The 19,096-nt window shown below is 34.0% G+C and overlaps 1 protein-coding gene across 1 annotated transcript in view; it reads left to right on the plus strand.

Moving 5' to 3' along the window:
• LOC149418913 (diuretic hormone receptor-like) overlaps nucleotides 1-19,096 on the plus strand; it is a 579,308-nt gene that overhangs the window by 460,974 nt on the left and 99,238 nt on the right. The window contains exon 9 of the mRNA XM_089638437.1: nucleotides 4,859-4,978. Coding sequence (XP_089494563.1) covers nucleotides 4,859-4,978 — 120 coding nt within the window. The remainder of the gene's footprint in view (nucleotides 1-4,858; nucleotides 4,979-19,096) is intronic.

Below are 19,096 nucleotides of genomic sequence, written 5' to 3' on the forward strand. Positions count from 1 at the left end.
TCTTCCCCCTAAAGGCCGCTAATAAGTTTCCAAAGGCGAAAGTTTTACGGCGGTAAAGCGGAGTTCAAAACGAATTTTAAGCAGACGTTATTAGACAAGTCACTTTCGTTGAATGAAATTGCGCTTATTTTAAAACGATTTCGGAATCACTTACGGAATCCGCTTATTTGTATTTTCAAGGCGGGTGGAATTAGACTGTCATGTCGGATAAATAAAACTTTTTACATTTTAACGAAGCAGCGATCTCTTAATATTCTATCACTAGAATCAATTTGAAGGTTACAAAGATCCATTGGCGTTCACGCAGAATGTATGGGAGTAGGTAAATGTGTATTAGTATAGCCTGTATGGAAAGGAAGTTCCAGTATCGAATCCTGCAACTGTCCAACCTGTCCAATGTAACCATTCTAAAATATATATTGAAAAAGCATAGATTCCTTAGGTATATTCATTTTAAATTAGGTATTCCAAGAGAATCCGTGGACTATAATTTGTTATTGAACTGGACTAATCTCGTAAATTTATCAGATCGCAGAAAAATCTGTGATCTATTAAAATTATATAAAATAATTCACTCGGTCCTAGATACCCCTGATTTAATAGAGCTAATACGATTTCATTGCCCTGGTCGCGCTAACAATAGACTGACTCTACCGTTCTACTATAATAACACACATACATTATCACATTATTACTCACCAATCAGTCGATTACACATTTTGGGAAATGAACATGCCAACATCGGCGACATTTATTTCTTAAAATTAGCGCAATATAAACATGCACTCAAAAATTATTTTTCAATAATGTAACTTTATATACGCAATATGGAGATGTTGAAATGAAATGATGATATTTCTCATTGTTATTTTTGGTTGTGATACACAAAATAATTGTATGTTATTTTTAAGTTTAAAACTACTATAATGTTATGATATTATTTGTCTTACTTTGTACTCTATTATATGTATATTTATAAAAGGCAGTATAGCCGTTTATGTATTTAAAATAAAATAAAATAAAAATAAAATAACCATGACCGGAATAATTAATGCAAGAAGGAGAAGATGTCAAAACCAACTTTTCAAACTCATAATATGTTTAGTGTGGCATAAAGGAGACCGCGAAAAATAATTTTATAGATGTAGCATCTTGAAGCTAGCATATTTGCGGACTCAACTGCGACTTATGTTCCAGTAACCCAGATTTGAAATATTGTTAAGTACTGTCCATCGAGTTTGGCGTATGCGAAGAAATTAATTTTCCCATATAACATAGTTGACATTGTTTTGGGACTAATCCTAGGCTTATCCTAGCTGCTCCTTCTAACACCAACTTATAATGTGGAGTCGCAGTTTCGCACCACCAATTAGTAAATCTTCACGAAACATGACACAATAAGTAGAGGCCGCAACTGGGTATCGAACCAGGATCTCTGTCTTACCGCACCAACGCTCTAACCGCGAAGCAATTATTGAGACTTCATTATATTCCGCCATTTTTATTGGAAAATTTATAGACTTTGCCCCAACAGATCTGTAAAATCGGTATTTCCGTTGGGTTAATCTTAATTATTTCTGATGAACGTATTTCTAAAATCTAAAAATGTTTATTGAGATTGTAGCAATACCTTCTTAATCCTCTACACTCTTTATTATTTATACCTTGGAAAGTTACTAGTTCATCGTCTACACAAATAACATCTGGTGTTTACCGTAAATTTTTATGGTTGAAGAACGTATTACTATTTGTTTAAGCTGTTTTACATAAAATATTTTAATTTTAAGTTCCTGATTTTTTAATCTTAAATATAAATAACTTAACTTCGTGGGATCGCTCTGGTAACATTTGAGTTTTCAGTAATACTTTCATCAGAAATAATTAAAATGTGAGCGTTGAGCAAATCCCCGTTATTAGAGTCTTCGTCGCCTTAAGCAATCGTTCGATAATGTTTTTTAACAAATTTATTTTCATTTTTCCTCAAGTGCAGTTGTTTAGGTTGGCTATCATCAGTCCCCTGATGATAGCCAACCTCCAATATGGAAGAGTAGAGCCTACGTACAGTCGATAAAATGAACCAATTATTATTCAATATCATCGCAATTTTTTTAATATTTTCTTTACAGTACGTAATATATTTGCTTTTGAAAGTCACCCGAGCGTAGAATAAGTATAATAACGCTACAAAGTATTATTTATGGACAAAGAAAATTAGAAGTCCATAACAAAGTAGTCTTAACAGTTCTCATTTTACGTTTGTTTGACTCACAGTGTTTAAACTTGAATTAAGCCAGACTTCCCGGTAATTTTCCACTTAAATTTTAATCACCGGAATCGAATTCAAACTTTTTTGAAACATTAAATAATTTTCATCGTAAACATGTACGTTAATAACCAGTTTAAAAATCTGTTTTGTTATTAGTAATTCAATATAATTCATCAAGAAACTTAGCTTTTTAACTTTCATCTGATATAAAACGTTGTTTTGTCTACCCAAAGTCAATGGAATTATAGCATTAGAAAATTTGGGGATTTTTGTAGCTGTGAGGAGGATATTAATTGGAAATTCACTGAGGCCCTGATTTAAAAGTCTTTTAGAGTTAGAAGAATTTTATAAATTCTTTTTTCAAGCCCTGAGGAAAAAAAATCTCTGGGGATGTTGTTTGGAGGATCTTTTTAGGTAAAAGAAGCAGATAGTGTTCTGAGAAGGAAAAGGGTGTGACTGTGGGTAGGAATATGGGGGTTGACGTGTCCAGGAGTGACGGACGTATGAATACATCGAGGGTCGAGAGAAAGTCTGGCTGGAGAGAGGTTAATAGGTCTCCCTTAACCCATCCGCCGCCAAGACCTAGACAAACCTCACCACATGAACCCGGATACCTCTGCTAAGTGACTATGGCAGGGATGTTCGTTATCCAATAAATGATTCCCGGAGCGGCGGTACCCTAAGATCTATACCGATCTTGTGAAAGAACGCAAATCAGAGGAAAATTCCCCAAATTATCGCTGGATTTGGAGTCTGGATTTGTTATGATAACCGTAATGTGTGGAATTCATTAATTTATTTTCTGGAAAGGAAAACTAGTCTTGTTATTTTTACGTCTCTTTTACTTTGTAACTCATTCTCTTTGGTCACACATTCTGGAATTTAGGTTCACGAATTTTCTACACCCCAAAATAAATGTACCTACTTCCTTGACAATTTTTTTTCTCTAGTTTTATGCGAATCTATAATACTATGTTTTACAATTTAAATTTCACCGTAAGATTATTTAAATAATTTAAAACCATGTGGTGGAAATGTTAAAAAAAACATATTAAATAAGACTTGTAATCTTTATGGTGATTTGTTTTGGGGGTATTCTTTAGCCAAAGTTTCGGACAACATTGCAGTGTCTATCATCAGGGCAGATGTGTCCATCTCACGTGTCACATCTTCCCTGATGATGGACACTGCAATGTTGTCCGAAACGTTGGCTAAATAAATAAATTCTTTATTCCAGGATGTGGGGAGGTTAGAACAATCCCACACATCCCATAGAGTGTATAAAGAAGGAGGTAGCGCTACACGGCATAATACCCCGAAAATAAATCACTATAATACTTTTTGCCGTGAAAATCTCAAATCCATACCCTTGTATTCTTGTTTCCTACACATTTTTTTGTTGTTTTAAAACTCAATTTTAAAGGTATATAATTCAGTTAATCCTATTCAAACTCTAATTGTGGATTAATGGATATTTTTTGTGGGTTTACATTGCATTATAATTTACTTGTTGACGTGTTTCCCTGAATATTTACCTAGTGAAATATTACCACACCAAAATATTTACTTCATGAAATATATTCCCGCACCAAAATATTGTTTGCTTTTGCTTTAACGTTTGTAAAAAATTTATCAACTAATGTCTTATGAATAGAGTCATTATTTATTGTTTTTGTGTTTAATTCATAGAACTCCATTATTTTTTTTAAAAATGAAAAAGACAAGTACAAGTATTAAGTTTTGCCAGTATTTTAATTTTGTGACAACTGTTCTATTTAATTTTTATATTATTTACTTTCACCTTCATTTTATAAAACAAAATATTTTATTTCTATATTATAACTAACTAACTAACTAACCATCACGCCGTTTCCCCGCAGGGGTAGGCAGAGAGGACGGACCGCCAAACAACTCGGTCTTGGCACACACTTCTATATTATTATTATATTATTATTCTCATTAATGGAAATAAATAATAAATAACATTAAAGTCTTATTTTTTGATATCATGATTCGTGTGATATTGTTAATTCTGAATTTTTAATATGATATCGACAAATATCACACTTAGTAAGTTGGTCGCAGTGGTGTGGACGCAGGACTCAGGATTTTTGGTTGCAGTGGTTTAAGACGCCTGTGTAAGACAAGAGAATCTGGGCTCAACTTAGTTGTGACTGTTAAATTTTTATTTTTCTCTGTCTTATTCTGTTTCATATTTTGTTTAGATTTATTAGGATATATAAAGATGATCAGGAGGTTTTGATGTTACACGGAGAAAAATGTGTATTGCTAATTTATTTTCTAAGAATATTTTCTTTTCCTGTTAAAGTTTTAGTAAAAGAGGAATGTATTATAACGATGTCGGAACACGTGTTCCAATATATTAAGAATATACTGAAAGTTATCCGGGAACGGCCTGAAATCCCGTTTTTAATCTAAATACGAATAATTTTAAGAGATTTTTAATAAACCAGCAATACTCAGTTTTCTACCTTAACATCTCCGGGTATAATGTTGAGGTAATTTTAATGTATGTGTACTTGAATTTGCGTTCGATTATCAATTAACTTATTGTTATTTTAATTGTTTCAGCTTGCAGGGATGCCCAACGTGTGCCTGTTCATGCGTGAGCACCCCTGCGATTGGATCTACAAGGCCCCCGCAATGGCAGGACTGGCGCTCAATCTGCTCTTTCTGATCAGGATTATGTGGGTGAGTTGTCGACCACTGTCTCAATACAACCAGTATTTTTGACCTATCTTTATGAAATCAAAAACGCCAGAACATCCAATAAATCTATATATTTTTCATACACCTACTAGAAGTACTAGATAGGTAGTATGTTCCATTTTACACTACGGTTGCAAGAACTAACTATCAAATTTGTTTATTTATTTATTAACGGGTTATGTCTAATTGTAAAATATTCCATATTACCTGAAGTTAATGCAAGGAGAAATCTAAGAATAAAGGATAATTAAAAAAATACTGCCGTGACAAAAATAAGGCATAAAAACAACAAAATTCAGGTCAAGACAGGAACAGGGTTTTGATAGAGTTCACGATGTCAAATTCAGAATGAGCAAATTATCTTACAACTAATTTTTCCCATATTTTTGGCAGCTACCTTTTTAAATGGAAACAAAGTTTCTAATGAAATTAGTTTGTAACCTACATAGTGTGTCGGATAAACATATCCGGTTTTCATTTATATGGGATACCTTAACCCTTTTAAAAGTGTAAAATTATTTTTTTTACCCATCATTGTAATATTATTATTTTTTTAATGATAAACAAATGTTCATAAGACAAAGTTTTATGCATAGCACAGAGGATACAAAATTATTATAAGCAATAATTAGTCGCCTGAAATATCAATACAAATTGAAAATATCTCCAGAGTAAAAATAAATGCCGCCAACGGGAATTGAACCCGTGCCTTCTGATGATAAAAAATATAATAAGCAATAATTGTTATATGCCCGTATGCTCATTTTTAACACTCCCATTCAGAAGGCAGGTAATCTACTTAACCCAAACGGGAGTTTTGGACAATATCTAATTTCTAGTTTTTTTATCGCATATCCACATAATAATTTAGATACCCTTAGACTACACGATAATCAAATTCATTATCCGTTACCTACTATTTTTTACATTAAATAATAACAAATCTATCAAATTACCTCCGTCTCCCCGCGAATTACCGCCAGTATATTTATTTGATTAAAAATTTCTTGCCGCAAACAAACCACGAATGCAGTCATAAAATATGCATTTAACTGGAAAGGGCAATAATAGTGTATTACTAGCTCCGCGGATTTTTTGCTGCTAGGGCGGCACATAGTTGGGCTTCGCCCATTTTAAGTGATACTAACAACAGTAACAACAGTTACATTTAATAGGTGGATATTAGGTTAATGGGTAGATATACAATAGTAAGACATTCTGTAGTAGTCAGAGGGCGAACAGTGAGAGGAACACCTTTCACCCTAATGTAAATCTCGTCAGTGAAAAAAATGTTTCCTCTCCCGTATCACCGAAATGATTTCATTTTTAAATCGAAAATACCGTGACAAAATTGTGTTAAGCATCGTTAGATGTCAAGACAAAATTCTAACCGTTCTAACCTCTAACAGAAACAAAGTTTTTGTATTGCTTGGCATAGATATTTAAAATTAATGATCTATTGTGACCACCACGGTAAAGAGGTCAGGGCTATTCAACATCCATTTAATGAGTTTTTTTATTAAAACGTTCAAGCATCGACATCTTTGAGCTAACCTTTTACAACCGTGGTTTTCAGGGATTGAATTCTTTTAAATAAATTAACCAACTTGGCTCTCTATTGATTAGGAAAACAATGTCACAGAAGATGAGATTTTAAAACGCTCTACGTAGCCCAGTAATCTTAGCATTTGATATCAATTTATTAATAATAGTATTCTTTTAAGGATTATAAACAAAACAAAAGAACACAAATTAATTCATTTAAGCTTATTAATTATTTTTAATTCGCAGAAATCTTTTATTATTTAAAGTAAAACAAATTCAACAATGTACTAATAAAGTTTTGCGAGGGTTTTCATTTGCTATAATTGTGGTAGCTATTTCGGCATTAAAAACCATTATTAACCCTTTGAGAACATAAATATTCTTCATGTTTTATTAGTTGGGTCGTAATATTTTTTCCCACAACCTGAAACTGTAAATTGTGTCGATTATTACAGTTTTTCGCACATTTTCCCAAGACTTAATTTGATTCACTTTTGGAGCGATCACATTATTAAACTTAAGTTTTCATTTGTAATGATGGGTCAATATTTCCAAAATGCATATTTTCGTATGAAACCTTTGCAGACTTCACAGAAAAATGGCTACATTAGCTATGTTACCAATAATATATTAGAATATATTCTCAAATACTGTCGTATATTTCCACAGCGACTTATCAATGACAACTAAGACTCTAAGAATATTTTCTTAAACGGATTACCAATTTATTTTAGTTAAATGATGACAAAAGCTCACAAAAGAAAATCGTGCAGTGCAGACTTTGCAAATTTGCCAGAGGAAGCCTTACCGTTCAGCAACGCGTCGTAATTTTTTTCAAATTTGCAGTTTTTGTTTCCAGACCGATTAATCTCCAGAAACTGTGACATTGTCTAGCCACCAAGATTTAACCTCTCCAGTATAATATTTTCTCCTGCAATTTCTTACAATACAAAAGGCTTTTGTGAGAATTTTACATTGCCGGGTCAATAAATAAAATAAGGAAGGCAAGAGGTTACGGATTATAATACTACATTTATTATATTGTAAATATAATATATTATAATGTTCCCTTTGTATTATATTGTAAATGCTGACAAACGAACGACAAATGAACAACTAAAGAACAATATTGAATCGGCAGTAGTCGGGATATTGCTAAGAATTCATGAATTATATACATAAACTGCACAATGTGGAAGCGGTACTTGAAACGAATAATTTTTGCCAAGCTCATATCTTAATACTTTGAAAATAATGATTTTTCGAAAATAATGTTTACTTTGGACATGGACATATGGTGGTTGTCGTGGGACTAGAAGGTGGGGGAAATAAAATGAATGGAGAAGAGAAGGGTTAGTGTACCTTGCTGGTCGGGTTCCTAAACATAGCTTACGTCATTCAAGCAATGCACAAAGTTTCTATTCAGGATGGCGGTCAGTCGCCAGGACCCTAGTCAGTAAATCATCTTCACAGGGAAACGATTGCAAAAACACTTGATTTTTAATAGTTTAATAGTTTTCTTTAACAACGTTAAGTAAAGTTTTTTTTTTAGCATAGTTTTGTCTTTGTACCTACAGTAAAAAATATAAGAGTAGAGTCTAAGTCCAAAGCAAATTTTCTGCCATATACCAATTTCATTTAGATCTATCATACTCATAAACGTTCTGATGTTGGCCTAGAAAATTGATCTTTTTGCGGGGTTTATTTTAAATTTTTTTAATGTGCAAAACTGCACAAGAGTACCAATTGCTACCAACCGTTTGGAGCCAGTGAGACTAAAGCATCCTTAAGTGGGGTATGATGTGAGGCTGAAGGTAGTGGAGAAAAAGAAGGTGGAGAAGTACCTGGTCACTAAACACGGCCAAAGCTATTTCAAGCAACATTTCAATACTGAATGGTGGTCTTACATCAGGGCGATATTGAGAGTATCTACCACTATGGAACATGCCAAAACTACATATTATTTTATATGAGTAAGTTGTCAAATAATACAAACTAATCAAATAAAATTGGCTTGCTTACCCCTCAACCACGGAGGCCTAATTAATTCTGATAAACGTAAATATTAGCAAAACTTAAAATGTTTCTTAGTGAATATCTCAAGAAGTTACTAATTCATCGTCTAGAAAAATAAATTACAAACCGTTTTACGCAAAATATTTTAAGGTGAGGTAAGGAACTGTTTTTATTAATCTTCAATATAAATAACTTACATCCATAGGAATCGATCTGAAAATAAATTATTGTTAATATTCGTCAGAATTAATCAAAATGCAAGCCTCGAGCAAATTTCCGGTAGTAAAGAATGTAAATGTAAAGTGTAACCTTAAGTAATCAGATCTGATAAGATAGTTACTTCCCTTTCTCATTACCCTCCCCTCCTTACTCCCGTAATACACAACGTTTATCATAAAATAATTAATCGCCTGAAACATAAAAACAAATGCCGCCGACGGAAATCGAACCCGCACCTTCTGATATCCGTTCTGGTGCTTTGGACCACTAAGCTACGTCGTCTTATTTCCAAAACGCCAAATAATTCAATATGTACTAGTACATCAATCAACAATTACTGCTTATTTGATTTTTATACGGGAGATATTTTCAATTTTTATGGATATTTCAGGCGATTAATTATTGCTTATAATTACCGAAACGCATTGGCAATAATATGTAGATCTAGGAAACCAGTAACACACAAAAAAGTTACATGTCCTTAAATAATACATTCAATAAAGAGAATAAGTGAACTATATTTATAATATACGAGTTCACAAGGCCTTAATTCCGAAAAGAAAGGTATCCATTATTGTTATTTACTAATCGATAACAACACGTATAAATAATAATGTTTATTTTTTAGTATCAAAGACTGTGTCCATTAGTGATTCATTAAATGATTTGTAGGTAATCAAGTAACCCACATGTTTCACATTATTTGAACATCCATTGACCCGAGCTAATGAAATACTACCTACTTGTGAAATAATCCACTTACGTTGATGATAATACGTAATTTAATAGGGAGGTAACTTCGAAAGAGCTTAAACGTTAGATTAACCACCGAGTGACCTACAATCTTTATACGAATTAGGTCTATAATAGGCTTAGTGGGTTTCGATTGTTTTTATTTGTTTCTTTTTTCTTTGCTCGTATCAATGTTTTTGTACAACAGTTTTTACGTGATTTTCAAATACTAGACTAGGCACATGTTCGGATTATGGTAGTAAACATTTGTATTTCAAATATAATAAATTAATTTACGTATATGTTTAAAGATATTTGCATGTATTTAAAAAATATATATACACACTTTACCACGATCTTCGATTACACATCTGCCCTGATGTTGGACACTTCGATGTTGTCCAAAACGTTGGCAAAAAAAGGAGGTAACACAACACGGCAAGAATAAATCTATTCGAAAAAATATTATTTAAACCAAAAGTGAAAGAAAGCAGTCATTTAAAAAAGATAGATATTATAACATTAATCTTGTGAAAAAATAGTAACAAAAAAGATTAAAAAGGAGCACGAAAACAATATAAAATTACGAGTTAAAAAAATGGAAATAGATATTAATAAAAGAGCATAAAAACAATTTCAAATTACTTTTTTGAAACAATAGAAATGGATATTAAAAAACAAAAGAATATAAAATTACTTGTTGAAAGAATAGACATAGTTATTAAAAAAAAGAGCACGTTGACAATATAAAAATACTGGTTGAAAGAATAGAAATATATATTTAAAAAAATAGTATGAAAACAATATAAAATAACTTGTTGAAAGAATAGAAATAGATATTAAAAAAGAGCACGATGACAATATAAAATTACTTTTTTGTTGTTTGTTTTTGGGGTGTTATGCCGTGTTGCGCTAACTCCTTCTTTAGCCGACGTTTCGGACAGCGTTGCAGTGTCCATCATCAGGGCAGATCCGGTAGATCCGAAGATGTGTAAATTTTTCTTGGTTTTCGAGTTTGTGCTTATTTATTTGTGGCCTGGGCCCGTCCAAGTGCGAAATGCCAACGGAAGTGGCGACATCTTGTGGCGAATTCTGAAAGCACAGTATTTATGATAGCCTGGGGCCCATCCAAGTGCGAAATGGGCCCCAGGCTATCATAAATACTGTGCTTTCAGAATTCGCCACAAGATGTCGCCACTTCCGTTGGCATTGCGCACTTGGACGGGCCCAGGCCACAAATAAATAAGCACAAACTCGAAAACCAAGAAAAATTTACACATCTTCGGATCTATCGGACCTGCCCTGATGATGGACACTGCAACGCTGTCCGAAACGTCGGCTAAAGAAGGAGTTAGCGCAACACGGCATAACACCCCAAAAACAAACAACAAAAATGCTTTTGGCCGTGAGAATCTAAAAACTTACATAAAATTACTTGTTGAAAGTGTATAAATGGATATTAACAAAATAGCACGAAAATAATATAAAATTACTTGTTGCATGAATAGAAATAGATATTTAAATTAAATAATCATCAGGTGAAAATAAAATTATTAGAGCAATTAATTTATTTAACAATATGAAGCATTCTTCACAATTGTTCCCTTTACAAATAACCAATTCTGAACCCTGATGGTATAAAGATCATCAGTTTTAGATTTCCCTTCATACGCTTATAAAAAAAGTTGATACTGATTCGACTGAAATCAATTATTATTGTTTACAGTTTTTGAAAAAAAATTGGAAAGATTTGTAAGTTTTCGTGTTCATAACAATATTTATATACTTTTACAAAAATTCTTATGTTTAAAACACCAGTAAGGTAAAACACCCTATTTCTGACTCTGCGCCAATTTCTTACATTTGGAACTCATATTACGATTTTACCAACTGAAGCATAAACTGAAGCAACATTCCTACGTACTTTGGTATTGGAGAATTGAGAAAGCTGTACCTTTCTCTTTCTAACGCGTGTATAGAAATGGGAGGATTACAACTCTAATTTTTTAGATTTACCAAAATTATATTTAGTATTACCAGGCATGTGATATTGTGAGATTGTGCAATTTTTCTCCTTTCTTAGTGGGTTACACAACTTTTACATTCTGCGAATAACACAGTTCAACAACGTTTTATGTATTTATCATAGACATATGAATATTAGTAGACCTGCCCTAAGTGATTAAAAGCGTATTATCCCCACTACCCATACCGGTTCCATTGAGCCGGCTGGGCTCGCATATGGCCTCAAGTGAAATTTGAAAACGTGACGTCATCATTCTTGTGCGAACTATGGTCGAGGCATCATCGGTTCATTTTACGAAATAACACGGCAAAATGTTGACTTGTGATATGAAAACTTGTAAAAATAGATGTGAAAAAGAGAATAAACCCAATTGTCGTATTACATTCCATAAGTAAGCATTATTTTACTTTATTTTAAGCTTATTCACACCGTATTATATGGATCAGTTTTAGAAACATATACTATCACATCACAATGTAACGATTCTCAAGTGTGCTCATCGTTGTTTACTGGGGTAAGTAAATTATGAGACATTTGTAAAAGTGTCTTAACTAAATACTCTGAAACTAACTACGACTCTGAAAATAGAAGCTGCCTTACTTTGCCGAATTTGGACTTCGCAAATTAGTTCATAACGTGGCGAGTAATTTGCGCTCCCATGTAGAAATGTCTATTCATTCAAAAGCAGATTTTACTTTTAAGAACTAAATGGTGATATTATAATGCGAGATGCCTATTTACTGTCAGATTGATTTATTGACGAATCACAGTCAGCCTTACTCCCTTCGTTCTTCAACAGTTGATTTTACCCCTCGCCCATTATCTTCTCGTCTATTAATTCCTATGTCTGTGGTATTTATATATTTTTCATAATTAACAAAGTGAATGTATTTTTGACATGTATGTCAGAAAATGATGCATCTCTTAATAATCATGTTCATATTTCTGACCGATATGTCAGAAATTGATATTTTTCATTAATTGAGAAGTTTATATAATGAAATAAGTAAAAAAATGTAATTTTAAAGTATTTTTTAAATAATAATTTTAAATAATTTTTTGGTTATCCATTATAAATAAATGAAACAAGATAACTTTGTATGAACCACTGCATATTTATTTTTTTATTTACGCCGACCGGTTTTGGAACAACCGTTCCTTCCTAAACTTTGCCCTAAAGAAGAACGATTTTTCCAAAACCTTGTTCCAAAAAATGAATAACTTGCGGAATTAATTCATTTTGATACCCAAGAATCCTTAGAAAAGGCAATAATATATATATACCAAAATATATATATATATACGACATTTATATATACATATATATATATTGTCCTCTTCCCGTATTATGTTGATCCAGTAAGAAGTTGTTAGACTAAGTTGATCCACCTTTAACACCACATAACTTGGCTATTATGGAATACATCTGAATGAATTGACAACAGTGGTACAATAATTATCAATGTTGCCAGTTTGCCAGAAAAACCATTTGATATACTGTTAATAAAATTTTCAAAATTTGTATGGAAATCGGATGCATAATTTATGTTTCTGCTATCGTGGTACGAGAACACGCCGTCAGATGGAATGCAGGAAAACACTTCTTCTTCTTGTTGACATATAAATTTATTAATTCACAATATATTTGCAGAGGATCTTATTTTCCTCTGCTAAAACTTAAACTGAAAGAAATAAAGGTCTAGTTTCCTCTATTCTTCAGTTTTCCCTAGGTTTACATAAACCTAGTAATTATCTCACGACTGACTGCCTAGCCCTTAGAAGACTAGCAGATTTTGCATGAATTGCCCGCCTGAAACGGCTAGATTTTCGTAAATTACATTTCATACTCACTCCAGGTTTGAAATATTATTTAGCTGTACCTAAAGATTTTACAATGTTTTAATTTATTTTACGGTATTCTTTAATATTGTAAAATTAGTTTGGTTCACTTAATATTATATTTTTACTGGGTTATTTTGTGTTAAATGGAATGTAAATAAAAAATATTACCTTCAAATGACAAAATCCCGGAATGGAATACTCACAGATTGTTTATTTATTGTCAAGTCGTAAAAATTCCTTTTTTCACACAAAAAATGAACCTTTGGCAATCAAGTTATTAAATTTTACGATGAGTTTTATCTACACAGTAATTATAATAAATGTTTTCGTACAATGCAGAAAAATATTTGGCCAACACGCATACACTTGCGCAAGGCCACTTGTCGGCATTAGAAAGGGTGACCACAAGATTGTACAGCGCGACGGGCTCTTTTAATTATTAAAACTTTTCTACAGTATGATATATACGAAAACATGTAGTGGGGCACAAGGCAACTTGACAACAGTAACACCAATAACGTGTCTGAACTCGACGTTTAGGATTTAGCGACGAATTTTTGCATACGTGACACTCCCGATAAAATGATTTTCTCTTAGAATTTGAAGATGGTGGAACGTATTATTATTATTATTAACGTATTATTATTATTGTTAGTACATATTATTGGAGGGATCTTCATCTAAGCGTTCAAAATCTCCAATTTCACTATCTCCATTTTGTTCTGAAGCTTCCTCTAAGCTCTCCAAATGTTCAGGAATATAATCTTCATCATCACTCATCGAAAAATCAGAATCGCAATCTATCACAAAGTTTTCAATGACGTCTTCATTCATTTTAAGGATTAGAAATCAAATTTAAATAGTTACAACAAACACTCAAATATACAAAACAATAAAATGATCTTAAATTCACAAATAATACGTACAATATAATAATAAATACGAACGAAACACTTAATAAAAGTAAATATTAACACAGAAACACTCCGAGAGTAATAAAAAAACGGACACCCTAATATAACAATAAACAGTGTCCAGCAGAACGCGACACTCACACGGCGAAAGGACAACTAAGACTGTATGCGTGCGCTGAAGATAAGAATCAAGTGAAGAGTGATACAACGTACTTAAAAGTTCTGTTAAAAAAAAACTATACGTAAAAAGGAGAATCTGTCAAAAGAATGTGGTAGAAAATAAACAACTCAATGCAAAACATTTTTAACCTTGAAGTTTAACTGTTAAATTTACTAAATATTTAGCGATGAACATGACAAATGTTCAAAACTACACTTGTAGTGAGCCGTTCTCTAGGAGAACTTTTCTTCCACTACGATTGTAGTTGGCCGTCTCCTTGGGGCTAGGTATGCATGTACCTACCAGTTATTTCAACACTCGCTCCTGCGTAGGTACGTCTGTATCTACCAGTTATAGCAACACTCTAATACTGACTTTTTTTCTGGGAGGTATCTGTATTTAAGCTAAATTCTTGAAGGACATATTACAAAAATAAAGTTGTTCCACCCGCTCGTCGGAAAACAACATTCTTAAACATAAAATAAAATGCACTTAACTATTCTTAATGATACAAACGTGACTTAAACAATACAAATATTTTAAAGGAATTATTTTGAGGGAGATGAAACTTTATTTGGGGTTTTTATTACTATGGGACAGGGGTGGAAAAGGTATTGGCAAATATTTTTAGGCATAATGGTTTAACTAGGGTCATCATAAAATAAAAAGCGAACAGCTCTATTTGAAAACTGCCGCTGCTTGCAGTAAAATGTCACTAATTCTTAAATCATAAATGATACAAACAAGACAATATGTTTATAAAAATACCAGGCCAATGAATTGTTTTATTGTAGGGTCGAATCTGCAAATGTGGGAAACTACACTAAACTTGAAAATACGAACTGTGGGAATGCGCCTGAAGGCTAAATTTTATTGAGCAATATGTAAACGTCGCATTCTGGAAGATACAATTTATGTTGATCTACCCTAATTGGCATACTTATGTTGATCTCATATATATTAATCTATTCCCGTAGTATGTTGATCCAGGTAAGAAGTTATTAGACAAAGTTGATCTGTGTCCCTATATATGGTTTTACTAAATGAACCAATCAAATTCATCACAAGGTTTTATGTGATTCCGTAATCTTTTGTGATATTGAACTCAAAGTATTAGTCTCTAGAGTCGAATATCGCATGAAATGACTGTGAGATGGTACCGTTTCAAATCAAAATGACGTGTGTTGCTTGAATTGTTTATAAGAAATGTATGCGTATTTAGATCGAAACGAAAATTTCGCAAAAAAAAATCCATAAAAAAATCATAACTTAGCAGGGGTACACGGGTTCATAGGGTGAAGTTTGTCTAGGTCCTGGCGGCGAATGCGTTTTCCCATCTACTGCGTGGCGTGCCGGATCGAAATAAACTGGTTGAGGCATACCTTTCGACCATAAAAATCCAAAATGGCGGCAAAAGGAATAATTTTATGTAGGAAATTTTGAACCTGTATCTTTTACCATCTCTCCTGATTACGCTTCGTGACTTAGTAGGGGAGGCCGGGTTCTTGGTTATAATGGGTAATTAATGGATGATTGGACGCGGTTGGAGCTAACTAAAAACTGTCCAAAGAAGCGAAGCTAGCAGTCCACAATGGAGTGCTGGTACCTACCCTAATATATGGAAATGAGGCATGGAATTGGCAGAAGAAGGCTGAAAGTAGACAGAATACTGTAGAAATGAGATCCCTGAGGCATATGTGCGGTAAAATCATGTATGACGAAATGTGCGTATGCTGTATCTATTCTACAGGTATTTTATTAGAGCCTGTTAAAAGGAGAAGCAGCATTGATCCCCGGTGCACCGTGCACGTGATTGATACCCGACGGACACGAGCGGAACACAGGTTCACAGTAAAGTTGATGTTATCTATATATGAACGGGTCGTTTCTCCGACTCGTTTTACCGTAAGTCGGCTCGCATGTGGAACGAGCTGTCAGCATCTGTTTTTCCTCCTCCATATAATTCGCGCCTCTTTAAGACCAGCATTAATAAATTCATTCCTACAGCCCCTACCTTAACCCGCCTCATAACGCTGCCCAACAATGATCATTTTGTATGTCTTTATATTCAAATTCGCAAATATGATTTTTTTATGTGACACCTATCACAAGAACGCCCCTGTCTTTATACTCTAAATACAGAGAAACTATGTCGCCACCCAGTTGGGCAGCGTTATAAGGCGGGTTAAGGTAGGGGCTGTAGGGATGAATTTATTAATGCGGATCTGAAAGAGGCGCGAATCATATGGAGGAGTAAAAACAGATGCTGATAGCTCGTTCCACATGCGAGCCGACTTACGGTAAAACGAGTCAGAGAAACGACCCGTTCATATATAGATAACATCAACTTTACTGTGAACCTGTGTTCCGCTCGTGTCCGCCAAGTATCAAGCAGGTGCACGGTATTATATGGAGGAAAAAACACACACACGAGCGGACTTACGCAAAAACGAGTTGGAAAAACGACCCGTTCTCATAAAGACAACATCAACTTTATTGTGAACGTGCGTTCCGCTCGTGACCGTCGAGTATCACGCACGTGCACCGGGGATCAATGCTGCTAGCTCCTTTTAACAGGCTCTAATAAAATACCTGTAGAATAGATTTCGTCATACATGATTTTGCCGCACTTATGCCTCAGGGATCTCATTTCTACAGTATTCAGTGTACTTTCAGCCTTCTTCTGCCAGTTCCATGCCTCACTTCCATATATTAGGGTAGGTACCAGCACTCCATTGTGGACTTGCCGGATCGAAAGAGACTGGTTGAGGGATACCTTTTGGCCATAAAAATCTAAAATGGCGGCAAAAGGAATAATGTTATATATATAATATTGCTATTGTTACAATAATATTGCAATTTTGCCATTTTGCCGTGCTAAAAACACTTTATTCAACTTCTCGAAATTAGATGTATATTTGTAGGAAATATAATTGGTATCTGATTATAATATTTACAATATTGTTTTCATTTAAAAAAAAAATTTTGAATACCACACCAGAGTCCCAACTGCTCCCGTCTGGAGCCAGTGAGACTATGGCATCCCCAATTGGGGTTGTTGTGAGACTGAAGGTATTGTGGACCTCGAAGGAGATGACGTAGAGGAAGGTGGGAAAGTACCTGGCTATTCAGATCTGGTTACCAAACACTAATTGTAAAATAGTACAAATTAATTTTAGTAAAATTAATTTGAGCCCGCGACCTTCGGATTGCTAGTCGAGAGCCTTACCCCTCGATAACGGAGGCCGAGATTTAGGTTCGTTTTAAATTATGTTTTGCATTTGAAAGTAGACGTTTATTACAATTTGGGAGGAGGGTATGTGTACCGCCGCCCCAGGAACCATTTATTGGATAACCCACACTTCTGCCATAGGTCACCCCAAGTTGTTGGATATGTTTGGTGACTTAGCAGGAGTGCCCGAGTTTATGGGGTGAGGTGTGTTGGAAGCTTGGCGGCGGATGCGCCTGCCTAATAACTGCGTGGTGGGCCGGATCGATTAGTCCTCTTCCAACGAATGGCCTTGCAACGCAGTAGGAGAGTTAGATTCTTATGTATATCACTCGAACACACTGAACCCCAGATTACTACCCACCCATCAAACCTATTTACTTTCCAGAACTCACTCTCCTTCCTTTCCTTCAAAATTCCCCCAACACAGCATTCACAAAGATGACATAGGCCCTGAGGGTTACGATTTTCCTCAGGGCCTCCTGTGTGATGTATATGATGTAAAAATATACAAGAGATAAACAACAATCTCGCTAAACGTTGGCGGTGACCTATGGTAGGGTTATTGGTTATCTAATAAATGGTTCCCGGGGCGGCGGTACACATAATTGTAATAATTCTCAAGGGCTCTGATGTACAGACATTATGGCTCCTGTTGATTAACGAACATATACTAAAACATTGTTGGTGGGAATCGTAGCTTGAAATGACTTTAGCCATGTTTAGTAATAAACAAATTAGAATAAATTTTTAGCAATCATTATTTAAAATTTGAAAAATTTAATTCTCACCAATCTAATCGCCGCAATTTTAATAGGCACATATTATGGATATTACGCTTTGTTTCAACTTAATCATTACAAGAAACTTACGTCGGGAGAGATGGTAAAAGATACATTAAAATAAAATTTTATTCCATCAAAGTTTAAAATTTCTCTTATAAAATTACCCAGACAAATCTCACCCCATGAACCCGGGCACCCCTGCTAAGTCACGAAACGTAGTAAATGATGTATTAAATTTACAATTTTTGTTTAATCAAGTTCAAAAGATTTTTTTAGCATGGATTTGACGTTTGCGAAAGTTCCATTTCAATATAAATACTCGTGAGGAAGTCTATCCTCTGTAAGTATAAAGTCATTTTCATAGAATATGGATGTACTAACAGGATCTAAGTACGACAACGCGCGCGAAATTGGCGGTTAAGTTACAACGCATGCAAGCCGTCAAGTTTGTCAGAAATATATAGATCAACAAAATAAATCGTGTAAAATGTATATGCGACCGAAAAATGGGCGTGGCTTACAGCTAAATCTCGATGACACAAGTTGATCTATGGGGATTTACATATGTATGCCAGCTTGGGTAATGGATCAACATATCCGAGGTGGATCAACAAATGCAAACGGATCAACAT

Source organism: Hesperophylax consimilis, chromosome 13, assembly GCF_061612785.1.
Source record: "Hesperophylax consimilis isolate HC1 chromosome 13, BYU_Hcon_1.0, whole genome shotgun sequence".
NCBI classification, from domain to species: domain Eukaryota; kingdom Metazoa; phylum Arthropoda; class Insecta; order Trichoptera; family Limnephilidae; genus Hesperophylax; species Hesperophylax consimilis.